Genomic DNA, 19176 nt, shown 5'->3' with positions numbered 1-19176 from the left:
TATTCCTCAGTGTTTTAACTAGAGCTTCAACCCTATTTCTAGGTATCATTTTAGGTATAATAATAGACCCACACATTTACTCATGCTATGCAAAGGCTCTTATATTGAGCTTCATCTCCAGCCACTATCTTGCCTTTAATGAAAAGTTTGCTATTTCTGTCTCCTTAGATGAAGGATAGATTTCTGTCTGGATAAAGAACTGATCCAACATCCCCAGGCTTATAAGTAACAGAACCAGGATGTTGATTCACATCTTTCTTTCTCACAGTAAAGTGACAGGCTGGGCTAGTAAAGGCAAAGCTTATGGCAGAGCTTCTCCATCATATAGAACAAGAACAAACTTTCATCCCTCAGTTTATATCCCAATTTTCTGTTTATATCCCAGGCTGCCATGATCTTATAGAACCAGATTCTTATTGTGAAAATAAAGAGAAGCCAGAAGATAATGAATGACAGGTATAGCTCTGGAAAATTTTCTCATTCCCTATTCTAACTTCTCTATCACTGAGGGAATCACACAGTTCTTAAATTCTCACAATACATTTTCCTCTTCCTTCCATTAATTCCAAAATAATCAAACAGAACTTACCAGTACTGGACTGAACAATTCCAGAGTCAACTGTTTGTCCAAGAAGGTCATACTGGTTTAAACGTGACCCATCTTCTGCCACAACCACTGAACGGGCTGGCTCTCTTGTCCACTCATAGACAACTTCTGCTCTTGTATAAGCATCTGAGATTACAAAGAGAAAATAGTACATATGTGCATCTGTCTCTATGATTCTCCTAATGAGCTGATTGTTCTATCATCTTCACATTTCTTTCCACATTGTTGCAGGTGGCAAGCTAGAAATGAAAGCTCACATACTCAGTTGCTTGGCAATATAGGTATACATATTTCTGAAATTTTCTTTCAGTCATTTGTTCATATTTAGCATGCTCAGCTCATAAAAAGGATACAGCACTGTGCTGGTGATACAAAAAGAGCCATATACAAGGTGGGTGACTTTATGTGACTTACAATCTTTATGTAAAGGAGTCATTAATAGACAGGCATATAAAGATGTAATTCCACAGAGTGAGATTAAAGTATACACTACTGGGTAAATGGACAGAGGGAGGGCTCAATTTGAGATTTGGAGAAGGACTTGGAAAGGCTCAGAGTCAACACTTTTATAAAACACAGTACCCAAAAGAGAACGCAAACAGAGAATGCAAAACAAGAAAGAATTTGTTCAATAGATATGTTTTCATTATTGATTATTTATTCATCTTTATTTCAGGCAACAGAGTTTCTCAATTGAAGAAGATTAGTGTGGCCATAGTAGGAAACATGAGAGCTAAGGAAAGATTAGAGACAACAATTCTAGATCCACAGGAAGTTGAGCCATGGAATGCTTACATTAAGTGGAAAACTAACACCAGAAATGTTGTTGCAGAACATTTGGACAAGAGAATTATATTGGCAACCTTTTAAATGGACTATATTTATAAATATTTGCATGAGAAGTTATATTATAGACCCCCTTTCTCACTCATTTTCATTTGCCAAGTCACTATTAGTCAACAAACCTTCCATATGAGGTTCTGGCTCATGAATCCTTAATCTGTTGACATGACAGACAAGGGGATAGAAAGGAAGGAATGCCGGAAGTGAGAGAGGAAGAGCAGGATAGATGGAAGGAGGAAAAGAAGAGGGAAGAAGGAAAGAGAAGATTTTAAAGCATTTCTGTTTTCCAGTAGCAGAATATTCTCTTCACAAGGGCTGAAATGCTGTCCCCTGTTTAGATGCACAATGATTTTTAATAATTTAAGGGGTATCAGAGGAGGAAAAGCTAGCTGCTTTAGATTATTTGATGGGAGGGCATGGTAGCAAAGGTTGTCCTTATGATAGAAGCTTGATTCACTGGCCAGTGGCCAACTTGTCCATTAGTTACATTTGGCAATCTGCCCAGAGACCAAAACACTTTCAGAAGGCCATGAAAATGTTTTAATTTATTTAAAATCTAAGATCAATATAACCTAACCTGGCCTGTAGATTTTATACCAACAGTTATGAAGTATAATTTCAATTATGTTTTGGAGAAGCCCCCCCCAAAAAAGATAAAATTGTTTAGAACTCATTGAATTCTTAATACTAGTCTGTTCAATATAACTCTCAAACCCAGGCTTAAGAACAGTGTACAAATATGTATTTGGCCAAGATAAAATATTAAAAGATTTTAAAATTATGGTTGCCTTTTACATGTAGATGAGGCTCCTTACATAAACAAGTACTGCCTTGGAATCAAAACTTGGAAGGTCACTTTACTCTGAACTGAGTGAAGCAGAAAACCCGAGATCTTGCTTCCCATAATATGTCAGCACCCTGTCTGCCCCATCACCCTTTGTAAGTCCACTCATACAGCTATCTCTTGAAGAAACTTGTATGGGCAATTGAGAGAAAGTAATTTAATGAATTCTGAGACAAATTTAAGTGGCAAATGGATAATCTAGATTCATTCCTGTGGATTTTTAAACACTTTTCTCTTTTCTTGTGTGTGTGTCTTTTGTAAAGTGGGTAAAAGAGGAAATCATTTTACTGTTGTGCAGAGTAATACAATTTTTATCAATATGAAGGTATAAAATGTGATGTTTAAAAGTCTCTTAGAAGAGAACAGTGTACCGGAGTTGGAGCCCATGGATATGTATTTCAACGGCATATATTTTTCGGATCAGAGCAAATCTTTGTTTTCTTGCAGAAGTAGACACACTGTATTTGTGAGAGCATGAATGGACTGAATGTGCCTCAGAGAAAAGCATCAGTGGCCACATGCTTTCATCATATTATTTAGAGAGCAAAGTGGGAGTACAAGTAAGGAAGAAGGCAGCTTACAATGCTATTCATTCTACTCTATCCTATTTGCCGTGTGTGTGTGTTTTTTCTAGAAAAATGTCCACTCTGTGCACAAAAGCCAAGGAAGTATACTGGTTCTGTAAATGTCAGGGAAGCTAATTCTAGAGATCAGGTCATTTTGGAGCAAGCTAAATCTCCTGCTACCGTATTATGTACTTGTTGGCAACCGTGGCTAGGTGGTCTCTGGAATGCTAATGTGTTTGGAGAGGGAAATTTAGTATGTTATCTTTGCTGTCTTGTACTTCATTTCTTAGAAGTCCCATGGTATATGGAGATATACAGGCCTCTGCTCCAGTACAATGAGGCTTCACATCACTCAGTACTCAGGGCTTCTGCTAAAAATCTCCCTAAATGAGGAATGCACTCCTGTAATGCAAGCTGGTGCTTTATGGAAGAGAAGACAGAAGGAAGGTACCTCAGTAGTTTATTTGAATAGATTATTCTTAAATATAAGAAAACTGACAAGTATCTTCCATTGCTTAGTCAAATACTTGAGGACATGCTTTCAAAAATCACATTATCTAGGAAGTAATGGTAAAAACAAAAGGCACTAGTTATGGTTATGAAATAGCCTTATAGTCAAGCCTGGATTTAATGTCAAGAGGAGAGCTGTTAAATGAAGCTGTGGTGCTTGTTATCAGCTTCAGAGCCCAGGTCTTCAGGTTTTCCCTTCATTCCCCAGACCTCCTCCATTCCCTCAGAAGTTTAAATGTGGAAAAGCAAAAGGGCACTTAAAGCTTGTTAGTACAATTTTTCTTTATTCCATAAATGCTTATTTATTGAATTGTGTTATTCTCTGCACTAGAAAATGCTAAATAAAATATACCTTACTCTTATAAAAGTAGTAGTCTGCATACAGTAAAGAGTATTCATAACACGAAGAATAATGAATAACAATCCAGGGACAACTGTTATAAGATATGTTGGAAAGAGAATCCAGAAGATTGATGGTGATGTTTACAAATCTCTCCAGAATCTTCTGGAAACAACTTAAGAGATGCTGTCGATGCTAAGATGTGAGAGTTGGGAGAGGAAGCAACATAGAAGTGATAAAGGAAAGAGAAATGCATAGCAAAAAAGATCAGAAGAGACATACCCAGATGGAGCGCTGCTTATGTATTTTCCTTCAACTTCATTCTTTTTGTATGATACACACTTTGTTTTCTCAAGCTCTACTTCCTTCCTTTTAAAATACCTCCCAAATCCTTCAACTGAAAATGTTTCCATATGAAAATATTTTCTACCCAACCTTTTCTGACAGCCTAGGCAAAGTAAAACATATTTCATCATACATAGATATAAATAGATGATTTTTAGGACTTTAGGAAACCTTTGATCTTTGTGAAACAGCTATTGGTTTCTTTTTTTTTTTTCTTTACTAACTTTTCCTCATCTTCTTGAAAACAGATACAAGTGCTAGAGACGATGTTTTGTGATGAGGAACTTCATCTAAAAACATTTCTTTTTAAAGATACAACACTAAGCCACTAAGCGTACATTAATAATAGTGACCTCTACATATCTGATATAAAAATGCATAGTACCCCCCTTTTTTTTAGCTGACCACACTTAATTAAAAAAAAAAAGCAAAAATACCCAAACAAACCTGTAACTCATTGACCAAATACAAACATATTTGAAGCCTAATTAAAGTTGGGCATAAAATACTTATATCTAGGAACATAATTATCTAGGAACATCATTTTAGAATGATATTGTGATATTGGTAATGAATTAATATTGGCTCAGGAAAAATATGGTGGGTCATCTTCTCCTATCTAAGGTTACTTTGTGGGCTGGGGGAACTTATAAGGCCTGATATATTTGATGTACTATTTGGCATCCAAGTTACAAATAATGACATCATGGTTAGAAATGTAACTGCCACTCGGGAGAAAACCCAAGAGCCCATGATGTAAGGAATACATTAAAATAAGAAAAGGGTGGGAAAGGGTAGTCCTCTCTAAAGTCCTGTTTAGGTGACAGGTTTGAGAGCTATTAATCCCGCGTCTTCAGGATAGAATGTGATCTATAAATAGAGAACAATGACTCCCCATGACTGAGCTGATAGGCACATGGAGGCACTTTGCTATTTTCTTTGCTTGCTCCCATCCTACACGATCACTATTTTTCCTCTATGAATCATATTTTACCAAAATAGTTGCTCAGTCTGCTTGTCTAGTGGGAACAGTAAGCCGGTTAGGTAAACTGGATTTGACTCAGTCCTTGTCTGAAACCCCTCTGCAGGAAGCCAGAAATACATTATCTTCACTTTATGTATGCATGATAGTCAGAAATAGAAGGGGAATGAAAAGCTCAGAGAGGCCAGCTCTACAGCACAAAGTTCCTTTGTCTACACAAAGCTACTCCTTGATGATATTAAACAGTACACATCCAGAAAGTTAACACATTGGAGATATGTCTATGATACAATCAAATGGGAACAAAAGCATAAATAAATTCATGAATGCCATGGGACAGTCCTACTGACCTGGAACATATTTAAGATGATAATGACAATAAATTATTTTTCTAGATGTCTCCTTAACAATCTGCCTCCATTAAGATAACACATCTATACACCTGTCTTTGGCCACCTGTGAATAATTTCTTAAAACCATTCTAGAACAATATAAAGTAAATACTGTGATCCCTTTTAAAGAGGATGAAAAAGTATCTATTAGATACAAGAATCCTTTCCCTTTTCCACCAATACCACTAGATACTATTTTCTACTACATGATTTAGCCCATGGTTTCTACTATCGTAAATAACACTAACATGAGAGCTGAAGAGATGACTCAGTGGTTAAGAGTATGCACTGCTCTTCTCAGCATCCTGAGTTTAGGTCCCTGCACAGAAATCAGGTAGTTCATCACCACTTCTCATGCCAACTTCAGTAAATTTGATGCCCTCTTCTGGCTTCCACAGGTGTTTGCTCTTGCCTGAGGTATGCTCACATAGTATCCTAGTGACAGTTACTATTGCTGTGATGAGATGTGTCAAGATCACCAAACCAGGAATGGAATCAAACACAATGAGCTGGGTCCTTCCTATCAATCACTAATTTAAAAAAACAAACAAACAAACAAAAACAAAAAACCAAAAAACCTTGCAGCCAGATCATATGGAGTCATTTTCTCAGTTGAGGTTCTCTCCTTTCATATAAGTCTAGCTTGTATAAGTGTACAGAAAATTATCCAGCACATATAGGCACACATACATAAATATAAAATATGTTTTAAAAAGTAAAAAATTAAGAAAAACACTTAAGGCCTACTACTTGAAGCCAACTCTTGTAACACAATGCTGTCTATGTATTTGTAACTCTCCAATAGATCATAACTAACTGGAAATCTCTTGCTCAAGTTCATAGATCTCTCATAGAAATAAGACAGGAGCCTAGCATAATTGTCCTCTGAGAGCCTCCAACAAGTAGCTGACCGATGCAGCAACCCACAGCCAAACAGTAGACAGGATTCAGAAAGTCTTTTGGAAGAGGTGGGGGAAGAATTGAAGGACCCAGAGGGGATAGGAACTCTACAAGACCAACAGAGCCATATAACCTGGACCCCTGAGGGCTCCTAGAGACTGAACCATCAACCAAAAAGAACATATGGCCTGGACCTCACATGTATAGAGAATGTGCAGCTCAGTCTACATGCTGGTTCCCCAACAACTGGAGCAGGCCTTACTCAGACTGTTACCTGCCTGTGGATCTTCTACCCTAACTGGAGTGCCTGTTTATCTCAGTGGGGAGTCCTAGAGTGGCTTGGTGTGTCAGGGTAGGTTGATACCCAGTGGGGCCTCCCCATTCTCAGAATGGGGAAGAGAAAGGGAAAGGAGATGGGGGAGGGAAGACTGGGAGGGGAATAACAATCTGGAAGTAAAGTGAATAAATAAAAAAAATAGTAGACAAAAAAAAGTAATGATAGTTTGAAGTAAATTTACTTACAGCTTCCAAATTTTAGTGGGCAGGCATGAGCATCCATAGGGAAGTCTTCCAAGTGCATTGGGCATTCAGCTCTCACGGTCAACCTTATTAAGGGAACACAGAATACAAATAAAAGCTCTACAGATTAGATATTTATAATTCGAGTAGGATGATGTTAACCTTAGCAAACAGAAGAGATGGAAGTAAAGTGCACACCCATGCCATATTCCCAATGACCAAATGAACTAAGGGAGCTACCATGACTGATTTCTATAATTTTGTGTTTGCTTAGTGAAAATGGACAGGATTGGATTTTGAAGATGGAGAAAGAATTGCTGGTGTTTCTTATAACAGGGAGCACCCACTAATCCACCCAGCTATGGGAATTGTTCTGATTAATTAAACCAGATAGAGTCAAATAAATAATTGCATAACAACATGTAGAAATGTATCACACAGAGTGTCCATTTTCCTGATCTTAGGCCCCTTTATCTTCTCAAAACAAAACTGAATTTAGAGCATGGCAAGAATTTCTCTGTTGTCTTCTCACTGGGTGTGTTCTGACTCTTTTATCCAGCCCGGTTATCCTGATTCTTTTATCCAGCCAATTTCCCTAGTTTAACATGAAACTCTACACATTACCTCTATCACTTCAAATGTAAAAAAGCCTTTTCTTTTTTTTTTTTTTTTCTACCTCTCAGATTTAACACAGAAAAACCCTCAGGTTAAAACTGTCCTGCTAACTTCTCCAGGAAGAAGGAAAAACAAAAATAAACCCAAACTTGAGTCTTCTGCTCGACATGATTCTATTAAAGCTCCTTCTGTAAATACTTTATGTTGAAACAAGTGCTTAAGTTGTGGTGCTTGCGAACTTTTCCCCTTTGCTCTCTGCAAGGAGATTTCTCCAGTTTGGACGATACTGTGACCAGCACAGTTGAAGCTGCAGCACCTTAAAAATATGCAGTGCAACTTGAAATGTGAAGGATTAGAAGGTTACATACACTAAGCTAATGAATGGTAGGCTCGCTCTGGGAGATGATATACTTGAAAACAATGGAACTTTCTCAAAGACAAGTGGTCATGAGTGATCCCATATGTGAAAGAAATCGCCCCAGTTGGTGCAGATGCACTCCCTCCATATTTTAACGAAAGGAGAATATTTATTTGTTTCTTTATCTATTTATGAGAAGAAAGCTGTCGCTGATGTCTTCAGAAGACTGTGGAGAATTTGATATTTTTAATAGATTTTTGTCTTTCTTAAGATGGCCTAGCCAGTCCTGCCAAAGTGTGTTTGCATTTAGTTGAAGGCAGTGACAGAAGTTGGACTGCTTGCCTTGCTATCTTATGTGCTTTATATGAAAAGTCAGGGTTTTATAAAAGTAAGAAAACAAAAACCCAATTATGGCACATCACCCTGATGATTTTCTTCTTGTGACAGAACAAAAAGTATGGACAGTTTCCTGCAGGAACTATGGCTGTCCTTACCTCATGGTATACAGCAGAGTGCCATCCTCTGTGATACGCAGGAGCTTATTAGGCATGGTCATGTTGTGGGCCACAGACTTCTTTCCATTGTGGAAAAATGTATCTGGAGTCCAGATTTTACTGGCCATAAGGTTGTTTAGCCGGAGCACTGTCATGGGTCCTTTGAATTTTAATCTTTCATCCTTCCAACTTTGACGGAAAAACACATCTATTGTATACTCCTATATAATTTTGGAAAAGAGCAGAGTTTACAGTTTTAAATATTTGCCATACCAATATCTTACAAATAAGATTCTGGAATCTTGTTGTGGCTTAGGTGATGTTTTGGGGAGCAAACTTGTGGTGGCACTTAGATGTTTAGTGTTAGAGAGATAAATGATGGCTTTTATTATAATTTTTATGCATGTACATATATAAATACATACATGCATGCATACATAGATTCATACATACATAGAAAGGACAAAAGAAAGAAAGAAAGAAAGAAAGAAAGAAAGAAAGAAAGAAAGAAAGAAAGAAAGAAAGAAAGGAAAGGAAGGAAGGAAGGAAGGAAGGAAGGAAGAAAGGAAGAAAGGAAGAAAGAAAGGAAGGAAGGAAGAAAGGAAGAAAGGAAGAAAGGAAGGAAGGAAGGAAGGAAGAAGTTTGTTTTATATATGAAAAAAATTATAGAAAGAAAATTATTCTCAAGCAAAAACTTCTTTGTCACCAAAACTAAAATAAACACAATATACTACAGTTTAAAAAACCTCATATTTTCAGGTTTTATATAAAGGGGTATATTTGAATAAAAGAATTTCAGCCATAAAAATAAAGCATAATATTTACAGGCCCCTCTGTGTTCTCTGAAAACTTCATATTCAAACTCAAGCCAAATTGGTGCTCTTACAGATGTAGAAATTCTTTGGCTAAAGAAATAGTTTTTTTGTTTCTTGTTTTTACACAAACAATATGTAGAATTTCAATTTTCCTTCATGGTGAACAAGACCAGGAAAATGTGGAATAAGCTAAATTTCCACTGTTGATTTGGAGGGTTTGATTGATTGTTTGTTTGTTTGTTTGTTTGTTTACCTTAAGAGTGGGGAGAGAGGGTAGAATGCAAAGTGTGGTGTGCGCGTTAGTGATGGCACGTGTGTGTATATCACATGAGAGATGTGTGAACCTCATCATGATTCACAGCCAGGAATCTATTTATCTGAATAAGCAGAGCTTTCCTTATGGCATTACCCAGAGACAAACATCTGCTCATCTAAAAACAAACGATGTGACTTCCCAGCTTCTGAAATTGAAAAGGATAGTATTCATCTTCCTTGTGAAGGACTTGCTACATTGACACTAAATTTAGAACTCAATGGTTCGAAATAAAGATTACCACATTTTCCATTAATCTTCGCATACTCAAAACCAGAAGGGGTCTAGCTGCAGAACATTATGCCATGTTTTCCTAATCTTCTGAAGCCCGATCCCTCTGATAACAGCTGCTTTTAAATCCCATACATGTCGTCCTTAGGACATACAGAATAATGTCTGCCTTTAAGCCTTTTGTACATGGTTTTAAATACCTGTCTCTTTCCTATCATTTAAAGAATGCTCTGTAAAGTCTGAATGCATACTTGCTCTTATAGCATAAATGTGATATTGACCAACCATGACTGATCTATGAAGTTACGTCATTAGTGAAGGTCTTCTAATGCACCATGGGGCTAATTGATGATTGAAATATAATCAAGGAAGTAAGCAAAATGATGCTATTCTGTTGATGCAGGCCAAACAAGTTACCATGCTTGTTGCTTAGATTTTTTTTTTCTATGTCAGAAAGTGTCAGGTGAAAGTCACTGTGATACATGATGGGAATTCATTCACAGCAAACATTTGATAAGCATCCTTTAAACTCAGCAGAGGGAAAATTATTAAACCTTGAGTGTTAGCAGAAGAACACAAGAAGGGGGATTATGGATTGGCTGATGAGACAATTGTACATGAGAACAGTTGCTTATCATTCAAAATATATCTAGTTTGCTTGTGTATACATGCCGTGTCTGGATAATAGACAGGCTTCTGGGACAGGGATATGATGCCTGATGACGGTTCTATTTTTTTCTGTCTAGCTACAGCCAGATATTCTCCATACAACTGAATGAGTTTACGTTGGCCTATACTACAGAGAATGTTTACAGTTAAATCAACATACCAAGCATGCTCAAGTAAACAATATTCCTAGAAATCAAAATGCTTGATTCATTTGCTAGCTATAAGGAGGGTTTTGTTTGTTTTGATTGGATTCATCTTGTCTGTGAAAGCATGGTAAGTGTTAAATGCAAATTAAACTTAAAATTTTAGTTGAAATTTTCAACTATGTGGACATATAAGATATGTCCAAAAGCAATGACTCCAAAAATTATGTCAGATTTCCCACATCCTAACATTTGTGTGCTTTTTATTATTTCTACTAGGCTTTATTTGTCTGTGCTAATGGCTGACAATGAAACTCCCATTTGGTTTGAAACAATTCTTGTTCAAATATAACACACACACACAGAGAAAGAGAGACAGAGATAGGCAGAGACAGAGACACACACACACACAGAGACAGACAGACAGACAGACAGACTGACATTACTAAGGGTAAGATATATCTCCCTTTTTGCTAAGTAGAAATAAAACCTTACATAGGCAGTAGACTGCAATCCAATCCTGCCCAACCACAAACAGAAACACTCTTTCTTCCTGTTTCTGAACCTGCCCACATGGTAGAAACAGGCAGCTTCCCAGGTTTCCTTCTACGACGTGTTTTAGCCTCCATGACCACAATGAGTTTGATTAAGAATGGCCATTTGGACCAATATGAGCCATGTTTCTCTCTTCCAAATGTGGAGACAAGGCAGGTGGGAAGACCCATAGTGTTAGGAACTGTGGATGTAGAGTCAATACCTATTATTTGTTTTCTTAATTTTATCAACACAATTTAAAACTAGGATTCTTTATAGCTTGGAATCAAGTGGTATTTGGAAATAGTGTCTTTGGAAAAGTTATAAAATGGGAACCTTAAGACAGTGAGAAAGAAGTCCCAGTCAAGACAGACAAAAGGAGAATACAGAAGATGGGACTCTGAAGGAAAAAAAAACTGAATAAATGCAAAGGCTTGCTGTAGGATTTAGTCAAGTTTCAGAGTCACAGCTCCCACCTCAACAAGAAAAAATTCTCCCCAAGTTTCTCTCTTAATAGAGTAGGTCCCCAGAGAATATGAGACTTATTCTCAAGATCTGGGACAAAACATTCACTTTGTACCTAAATAAATATTGTATTCAAGTGTTCCGGCTCAGACCATTTTTTTTTAACCATCTGTGTGTGCCTTGACTTAATACATTTTAAATACTATGGAAAGCAAGACTGTGTGATTGTGCAGCCTGGATATTTCTGACAGAACCTAGTGCCTTGGGAATGTACTGTTTGATGGCCAATTAATGGTTTTTAAAATAAGCTTAGGGAGTTGACCTCATTTTGTTTTTTATTCTAGATGAAGTTGGATGCCTTGGGAGCTCAGCAGTCTTCAGGGATGGGCTGCCCAGTTTTCAGGTGATACTGTTAGCTAGTGGGTCACTTTCCTTTCTTGAAAGCATGCAGATAAGAATACTAGTGAGTTGAATGATTTGAAATAAAGATAAAATAAAATAAGATTTAAAAACATTGAAAACACTCAGTAATAACAAATGCAACAAATGCAAATATGGTTATTATTAATTGGGCAATTTATTAGTTTCTACTTTAAAATAGGCAAAGGTTTTTTTTTTCTGTTTGAAAAGTAACTTTATTTTAAAGTTACTTAAAGACAGAAAGACAGGAAAGAAGGAAGGAAGGAAGGAAGGAAGGAAGGAAGGAAGGAAGGAAGGAAGGAAGGGAGGGAGGGAGGGAGGGAGGGAGGGAGGGAGGGAGGGAGGGAGGAAGGAAGGAAGGAAGGAAGGAAGGAAGGAAGGAAGGAAGGAAGAAAGAAAGAAAGAAAGAAAGAAAGAAAGAAAGAAAGAAAGAAAGAAAGAAAGGCACTAAGAAAGGACGACAGAAGAAAAGAAAATAACCTTATCATTCTGCCGTCTAAAACTCCTTCTCATACTTGATTTCCCATAATACTATTTAAATAATTGATCTTCTCTTGCAAGAATTCAGGTACAAGTTCCAAGACCCATTTTGCAAATCACTTGCAAAGCCTAACTTGATCATAACACAACACAAGTCAAACACTGTTTCAGAAATTATAGGCAACGTGAAAGATCATTATGTGCAATGCAGTTTTGACTGCTTTAGGAATAATGATAACTAAAAATATATATTATGTACATTTATTCTAAGCCAAAACCATAACCTCATTGGTTCTTTGAATCTCAGTTAAACTGAGCCAATAACTCAAAAATCAAAAGCCAGTCAATCAAAATACAGCATGGAGGGAGTTCTAGCCCTATAGCTGAAGAGCTATGGCAACTGATGTCCCTGGGGAATGGGGAGAACAGTTTTTATTTGAAATCTGACCCCTGCTTGCCTGCCTGTGCTCTGGTGGATAGCCCTGCAAACATATTGGCAGTACAAATTGGACTCGGGGTTCAAAATGATCATACATGAAGTTGAAATTGAGACACTGTTGTGTGAATTTGGTAGTAGTTAAAGGGGAAAGACAGAAATGGGAGTGTACTTGATCAAAATGCATTGTATATATGAAGAAAATTCTTTAAAAATATAAATATATTTTAAGATAAAATATGGGTAAGAGCACCTGACTGCTCTTCCAAAGGTCTGGAGTTCAAATCCCAGCAACCACATGGTGGCTCACAACCATCCGTAACGAGATCTGACGCCCTCTTCTGTAGTGTCTGAAGACAGCTACAGTGTACTTACATATAAATAAATAAATCTTTAAAAAAAAAAAAAGATAAAATATAATTAAGGCCGATTAAATATTTGCAGGTAATTTATTTATTTTTCAGATTTAGCTTCCTTTGGGCATTGTTCCCTAACACCACCTCTTAAACTGCATTTCATAATCGATATTCTGCCAGATAGAATAAAAGAGGGAGAAATATCATTAAAAAAGTTTAAAAAGTACTCATAAGGGTCCCCAATGGAGGAGCTAGAGAAAGGACCCAAGGAGCTGAAGGGGTTTGCAGCTCTTTGGAGGAGAAACAACAATATAGACTATTCAGTACCCGCAGAGATCCCAGGGACTACACCACCAACCAAAGAGTACACATGGTGGGACTCATGGCTCTAGCTGCATATGTAGCAGAGGATGGCCTAGTTGTTCATCAATAGGAGGAGAGGCCCCGGGTACTGTGAAGGCTCTATGCCCCAGAGTGGGGGAATGCCTGGGCCAGGAAGTGGGACTGGGTGGGTTGGTGAGCAGGGGGAAGGGCAGAAGTGTTAGGGTGAGGGTGTTTTTTTGGAGGCGAAGACAGGAAAGGAGATAGCATTTGAAATGTAAATAAAGAAAATATCCAAGAAAAAAGAAAAAAGAAAAAAGAAAAAAATCAAAGCCAGGAAAAAACAAAACAAAACAAAACCAATATGTTATTCTAATCCCATGCCCTGCACTCCTTTGTCTTTCTCCTCAAAATATTCAGAACTCAAGAAGGACAGTTTAGCTTTCTCTGACCCATGAGGTTCATGTTTTTTAATAGGCATATAGACTTCTAGCTCTATCATAAAGCAACTAGCAATTCATTACACCATTTAAACAAGGCAATCCACTCATGCTATGATATCAGAAAGACAAGTTTGTCTTTGCAAATTTTGGCATCATTATAAGATAAAAAGACATTAATTTGTAAAAAAAAAAAAATCACCAAGCTGTATTATGCATGTGGCCAAAAGTTGTGTTGAATTTTATGTCAAGGAACTTGATTGAAATACAAGTTGGGGAAGTTAATTTGGTATTGTGTCAATGATAAATGGCTTTCTTAAGACATTCTTTCTCAATTTGGTTCCCTGTGGAAATATAAGGCTTAGATGTATGTAGAAATGAAAAAAGTACAATTGAAGAGAGAAAGAGAGAGAATGTGTGTGTGTGTGTCTGCGAGTGTGTGATGTGTGTATAAAGTGTATATTTGTGTGTATGGGCATGTGTATGTGTTTGTATGTGTGTGTGCATGTGTAATTTAAAGCATGAATACTTTTTTTTTTTTTTTTTTTGGTTTTTTCAAGACAGGGTTTCTCTGTGTCACCTTGGCTGTTCTGGGACTCACTCTGTAGATCAGTCTGGCCTCAAACTCAGAAATCCGCCTGCCTCTGCCTCCCAAGTGCTGGGATTAAAGGCATGTGCCACCACTTCTGGGCTCATGAATATACTCGTACATGAATGGGGCCTATGCCTATAATAACACAGACATCTGAGAGACACTGAGCGTTTTTCTTTAAGAATTGCTTTTTACCCAGAATGCTTAACACTCTGTTTCATATGGATGTGATTTTTCTATATTGGCTTTTGAAGGCAGACTGCTAGTGGTGGTGAGACTTACTCATAGAGCCAGACTTGATAACTCACAGTCTGTATTGCCTTATAGTAATCATGGTTTTCACCATGAGAACATGCAAGTGTTTAAGACTGTGACTGAATCGGGGAGAGTGGCAAGATTGAGTATGCATCATATAGAATACAGACAGAATAACTTGAGTTTCCTTTTAAACCAGAAAAAAAAATCTGCAACTTTATTTCATTTCTCTCTGAGTTATTAAGAAAATCAAAACACATCTGCATTAAGTACTAATAAAAATAACATTTGAAAATAATAATACATATTTAAAATATTCATAGTGGTATGTTTTAATGGCCTCATTACAATGATTTGGTTATACTGATGTCAACTCTTATGTCTTTGAAGATGTTCTGTAAGAAAAGGAAGGATGGACACTCACAGTTCCACTGCTAGAAATAATTTGATGAGCAGTGTGCAACAAAGCACCTCTCTCTCTCTCTCTCTCTCTCTCTCTCTCTCTCTCTCTCTCTCTCTCTCTCTCTCTCTCTCCTGTACTTCTCCCTCTCAATTATTCTTCTCTTTCTAATTAAGGTAAAGGATTCATTCAGTTTTGATATTCATTGTTTATATATAGTCAAAAAGCACTCAGCCATGTCACAGTACAAATGCCTGCTTGCTCTGTAACAGTAGTGCTTACGTCTGAAAGTGTAACCTCCCAGAATCAACCTGGTCTCACAACTAAAAAGAAAGGTGCTGGGTGGGTTTGGTGAGTCCTCTGGAGAGAAGTCAAGAAGATCAGTCCTTTAAGGGGTGAAAGGCAGAACACTAATATGGTTGAATGATAAACTCACTCACTCTCTCTCTCTCTCCCTCTCCTTCCCCTCCCGCTTCCACTTCCCCCTCTACTTCTCCCTCTCTGTCACCTCCCTCTGCCCCCCTCTCTGTATTATGTGATATGAATATATTGTCAATATATATAAATATATGCATTTTTTGTAATCACACAAAGACACTAAGTTATGACCAGCAAAGGCATTTCAAGTTGTTTCTCAAATATTTTTCTTTTAAACACACATTTTAAAAATACTAGAAATGACAATACTAGAAATGACAGGCAAGCATCACTCATAATACTTCAACAATGTATCTACCTAAACAAGACCTGAAGAAGTACAATACCAGTGGTTATGGTAATATGGGAAGGAATAATTCTCACACAGCCTTAACCATTGAGGAAGAACTACAGTTAACTAAACAGTGCTGAAAGTGAGGGAATTAGTCTTCTCTTGAGATGAGCCCCTAATTTGTTATCCAATAGCAAGTGGTGAGTCCTAAAAATCACCCCCCCACACACACCACTAAATGGCCTAAGCATTATATTGATATCCTTAGACATATATAGCAATATCAAAGAAAATGAGACCACGATTTCATTTAGGCACAAGGAAGTAGAAGGTGCTTAAGAGGAGGAAATGCAGGGAGGAAAGGGATGGGGAAATGATATAATTATAGTTACATCTTAATTTAAATACCTAAACAAAACCCAAGAAATTAAACACACACAGTGTCACTTACCATATCGTGGTCTGAAACAGGTCCGAAACTGGTGACGAAAATGTCGGTCTTCACTTCAGTTACACGCTCTGATGAAGCAGGAAATTGGGCTAGTGAGTATCTACCAACAGATGCTATTAGAGCTCACTATCACAAACTCACACCAAATGGGAAATTTATTGGCTTTGATTAGCCATTTCTGAAATTGGTCTACTGTGTAGTTCTGATAATTGACTGCTTGCATGTGGAATTTCACAGTTAATATTTTCAAAGGAGAAAAGATCCTAAATATTGGGAGGCTGACTTTCAGGCAATCTCAGCTGCTTCTTAATAAATTCTTAAAGAACGGCCACACTTGCCTAAGTGATGCTGAACCACTTCAGATTATAGAAAGAAATATGTTACCATAGTCATATGTCTAAAGTTTAAATATTTTTACATAGTCAGACAAATCTTTCAGGTATGTTGTGTACCCCTGGGAGGTATAGAGGAAGGCATAGCAGACATTATGGACTCTTTAAGGTCTCAAGTGTATGCTTTACAAATGATTACTTGCTGTTACTAGATCATAACTGAATTATCCAAATTACTCTGTAGGGAAAAATATGACAAATATGGAAGCATTTTCAATTTGGAGGACAAGCTACATATTGTGGAATGGAAAGAGTTAATTTAGTATGCTGTTTTACGTTGAATACGATTTTATTATAGTGGCCTCTGATGGCTTATATATAAAGCACTAAAACATATTTCTTGCAGTTTCCTGACAACTCAACACGGATCTTTTAAAAGGAGCACAGTTACTACCAAGAAATGGAAAATATGACTGGGTGAAAGGAAATGATTTGTTGAGGAGTGACAACAAAAAAAAAGGATTTATATAATTTTCATCTACTTTGAAAAATTACAGTCTAGTCTTTACAGGCTACTCTCTCGCGTGCTTCCATTTCTAGCTTTATTCAAGAACACTGAAAACATTACCCTGTCTCTGAAACAGTAAAGTCTTTTGTTGTTCAAGAGTTACCCTGTCTCTTTCAGCAATTCATTCATGGACAGTTGAGACTCCAGTAACTATATTGCAAAGATGTTAATCTCATTCAACAAAATCAATTAGAGGAGGAAATCTTGCTTCAGTTAACCATTTCAATTCTTCTTGTCTGAGCAAAAATAGTTCTTTGATATTAAAACAGCCCAGTAAGTTTCTTCATGTGAGCATAATCTCTGGTTCACTCTTAAAGCAGATTTAATTTTTTTCATAGCTTGTAACAAGAAGACATCAAGTTGTGTGTTAAGATCACACTTCTAATCTCAAGCCTCATCATGCTGTAGCAGAAAAGGCACAGGTGCTTAGCCCTGCATCTCAGCGCTGTTACCCATTCTCCACTACAATCTTGTCTCTGCATCCTCTAGCATCCACCCTCCTAGATCACTGTATATCCATCATAGATATTTGCCTCCATATATTTTTAACTATGATTGTTTTCTAATTTAAAACCTCTCATTACTTTATATGATAACTAAAACTTAGTTACATAGTGTACTTCACTAGAACATTTTCATGCATGTGAATTCTGTTCATATTAAGATTACTCCATTTAGTCACATTTTATTACACTGCTTTGACCAATTTTTAACAAACAGTAGCAAAGGGAAAACCAATGCCACATATTTAGAAAAGCAAGAGCTAGAGCAAGTATCTCTTTTAATTTTTATCTTCTAAATCTACAACTTGTATTTTATTAGATACAATACTCTAGACATATCTTATCAGGAAAATGTACAAAAAGAAAGATAACAGATTTTACAGTCCTAAAAAAAATTTACTCTTGGAAAATTTATCTTTGACTTTTCATTCTTGAGATGCATGCTTATTTAAGGAATGCTGGCTAATTTGTCTATACTTTGGCATACATTTGCCAACCTGGGCCACTCTCTTACAAATCCATATCACTAGTATCTGTTTCTTATGTGTGAAGTGGCCTGAAAGAGTGAAATGAAAATTTACAGAATTTATAGGGTACTTTTTGCCCTTTGTTATTTTAAGACTGATAGTTAATAGGTGACTAGCTACATAATCAAGAATTTTGCAGGTCTAAAATCATATTTATAAAGACCATTGTACCAAGCAAATACAACATGATACGTGATAGGTTCATCTTTTGCCATGCATAATTATACCCATGCCATATTAGTGCATAAACTTCAGACACTTCACTTTATTGTTTAACAGTCACTTGCCTGTAAGTTCATTTTCACTATATTTCAACCCAAGAAATCTGACCTTAAATCTCTGTGTCCTAAGAATCTGAAATGACTTTCTTACTCTATTCTGTAATCATTTGTTTATCTTTAAATAGTTTACAATTACTAGTATCTGATATTTTCCTTTTCATCCTCCAAATGGGCAAGAAGGAAAGTAAAAAGAGAAAGAAAAGAAGGCAGATAGATAGAGGAGAGAGGCAGAAAGAATGGAAGGGGTAAGAAGGAAGGAGAGGAGAAGAGAAGGGGGAGGTGAAAGAAAAGCAAAAGAGTAAAGGAAAGGAGTGAGAGGGGAAGAGAGGGATGAAAACCTAGACAAAGGGAAGAGGAAGGGAAGGGAGAGGAGAGGAGAGGATAGAAAGAAGGGGAAGGAGAAGGGAAAGAAGGAAGTGGGGTGGGGAATAGAAGTTCAGTACCTGAAGTATGCCTATGAGGGATTATGGAGATTATCACGGAAGGATGAATGATGTAATAAGAGAGGGGAGATGCATAGCTAAGTGAAACTCAGCCTGTCACTCAACTCTTGAGAGGCACAAAGCAATTTCAACAGGAAAATAAACTCTTTTTCTGGCCCTCCCCATCTTAATGTCCGT

At 37.0% G+C, this 19176-nt stretch overlaps 1 protein-coding gene across 2 annotated transcripts in view; it reads right to left on the bottom strand.

The window, feature by feature from the left end:
* Positions 1–19176, bottom strand: part of Gabra1 (gamma-aminobutyric acid type A receptor subunit alpha1) — a 50959-nt gene that overhangs the window by 14603 nt on the left and 17180 nt on the right. For both annotated transcript variants that reach the window (XM_021176932.3, XM_029484124.2), the window contains exons 4-7: positions 16346–16413; positions 8316–8536; positions 6852–6934; positions 590–733 (exon numbers count right to left, since the gene is read on the bottom strand). In XM_021176932.3, coding sequence (XP_021032591.1) covers positions 590–733; positions 6852–6934; positions 8316–8536; positions 16346–16413 — 516 coding nt within the window. The remainder of the gene's footprint in view (positions 1–589; positions 734–6851; positions 6935–8315; positions 8537–16345; positions 16414–19176) is intronic.

The sequence above is a fragment of the Mus caroli genome, unplaced genomic scaffold (assembly GCF_978045245.1).
Source record: "Mus caroli unplaced genomic scaffold, Mus_caroli_1 scaffold_13, whole genome shotgun sequence".
Lineage (NCBI taxonomy): Eukaryota > Metazoa > Chordata > Mammalia > Rodentia > Muridae > Mus > Mus caroli.
The sequence above is the reverse complement of the archived record's forward strand: the minus strand, read 5'-3'. Positions and strand labels throughout refer to the sequence as shown.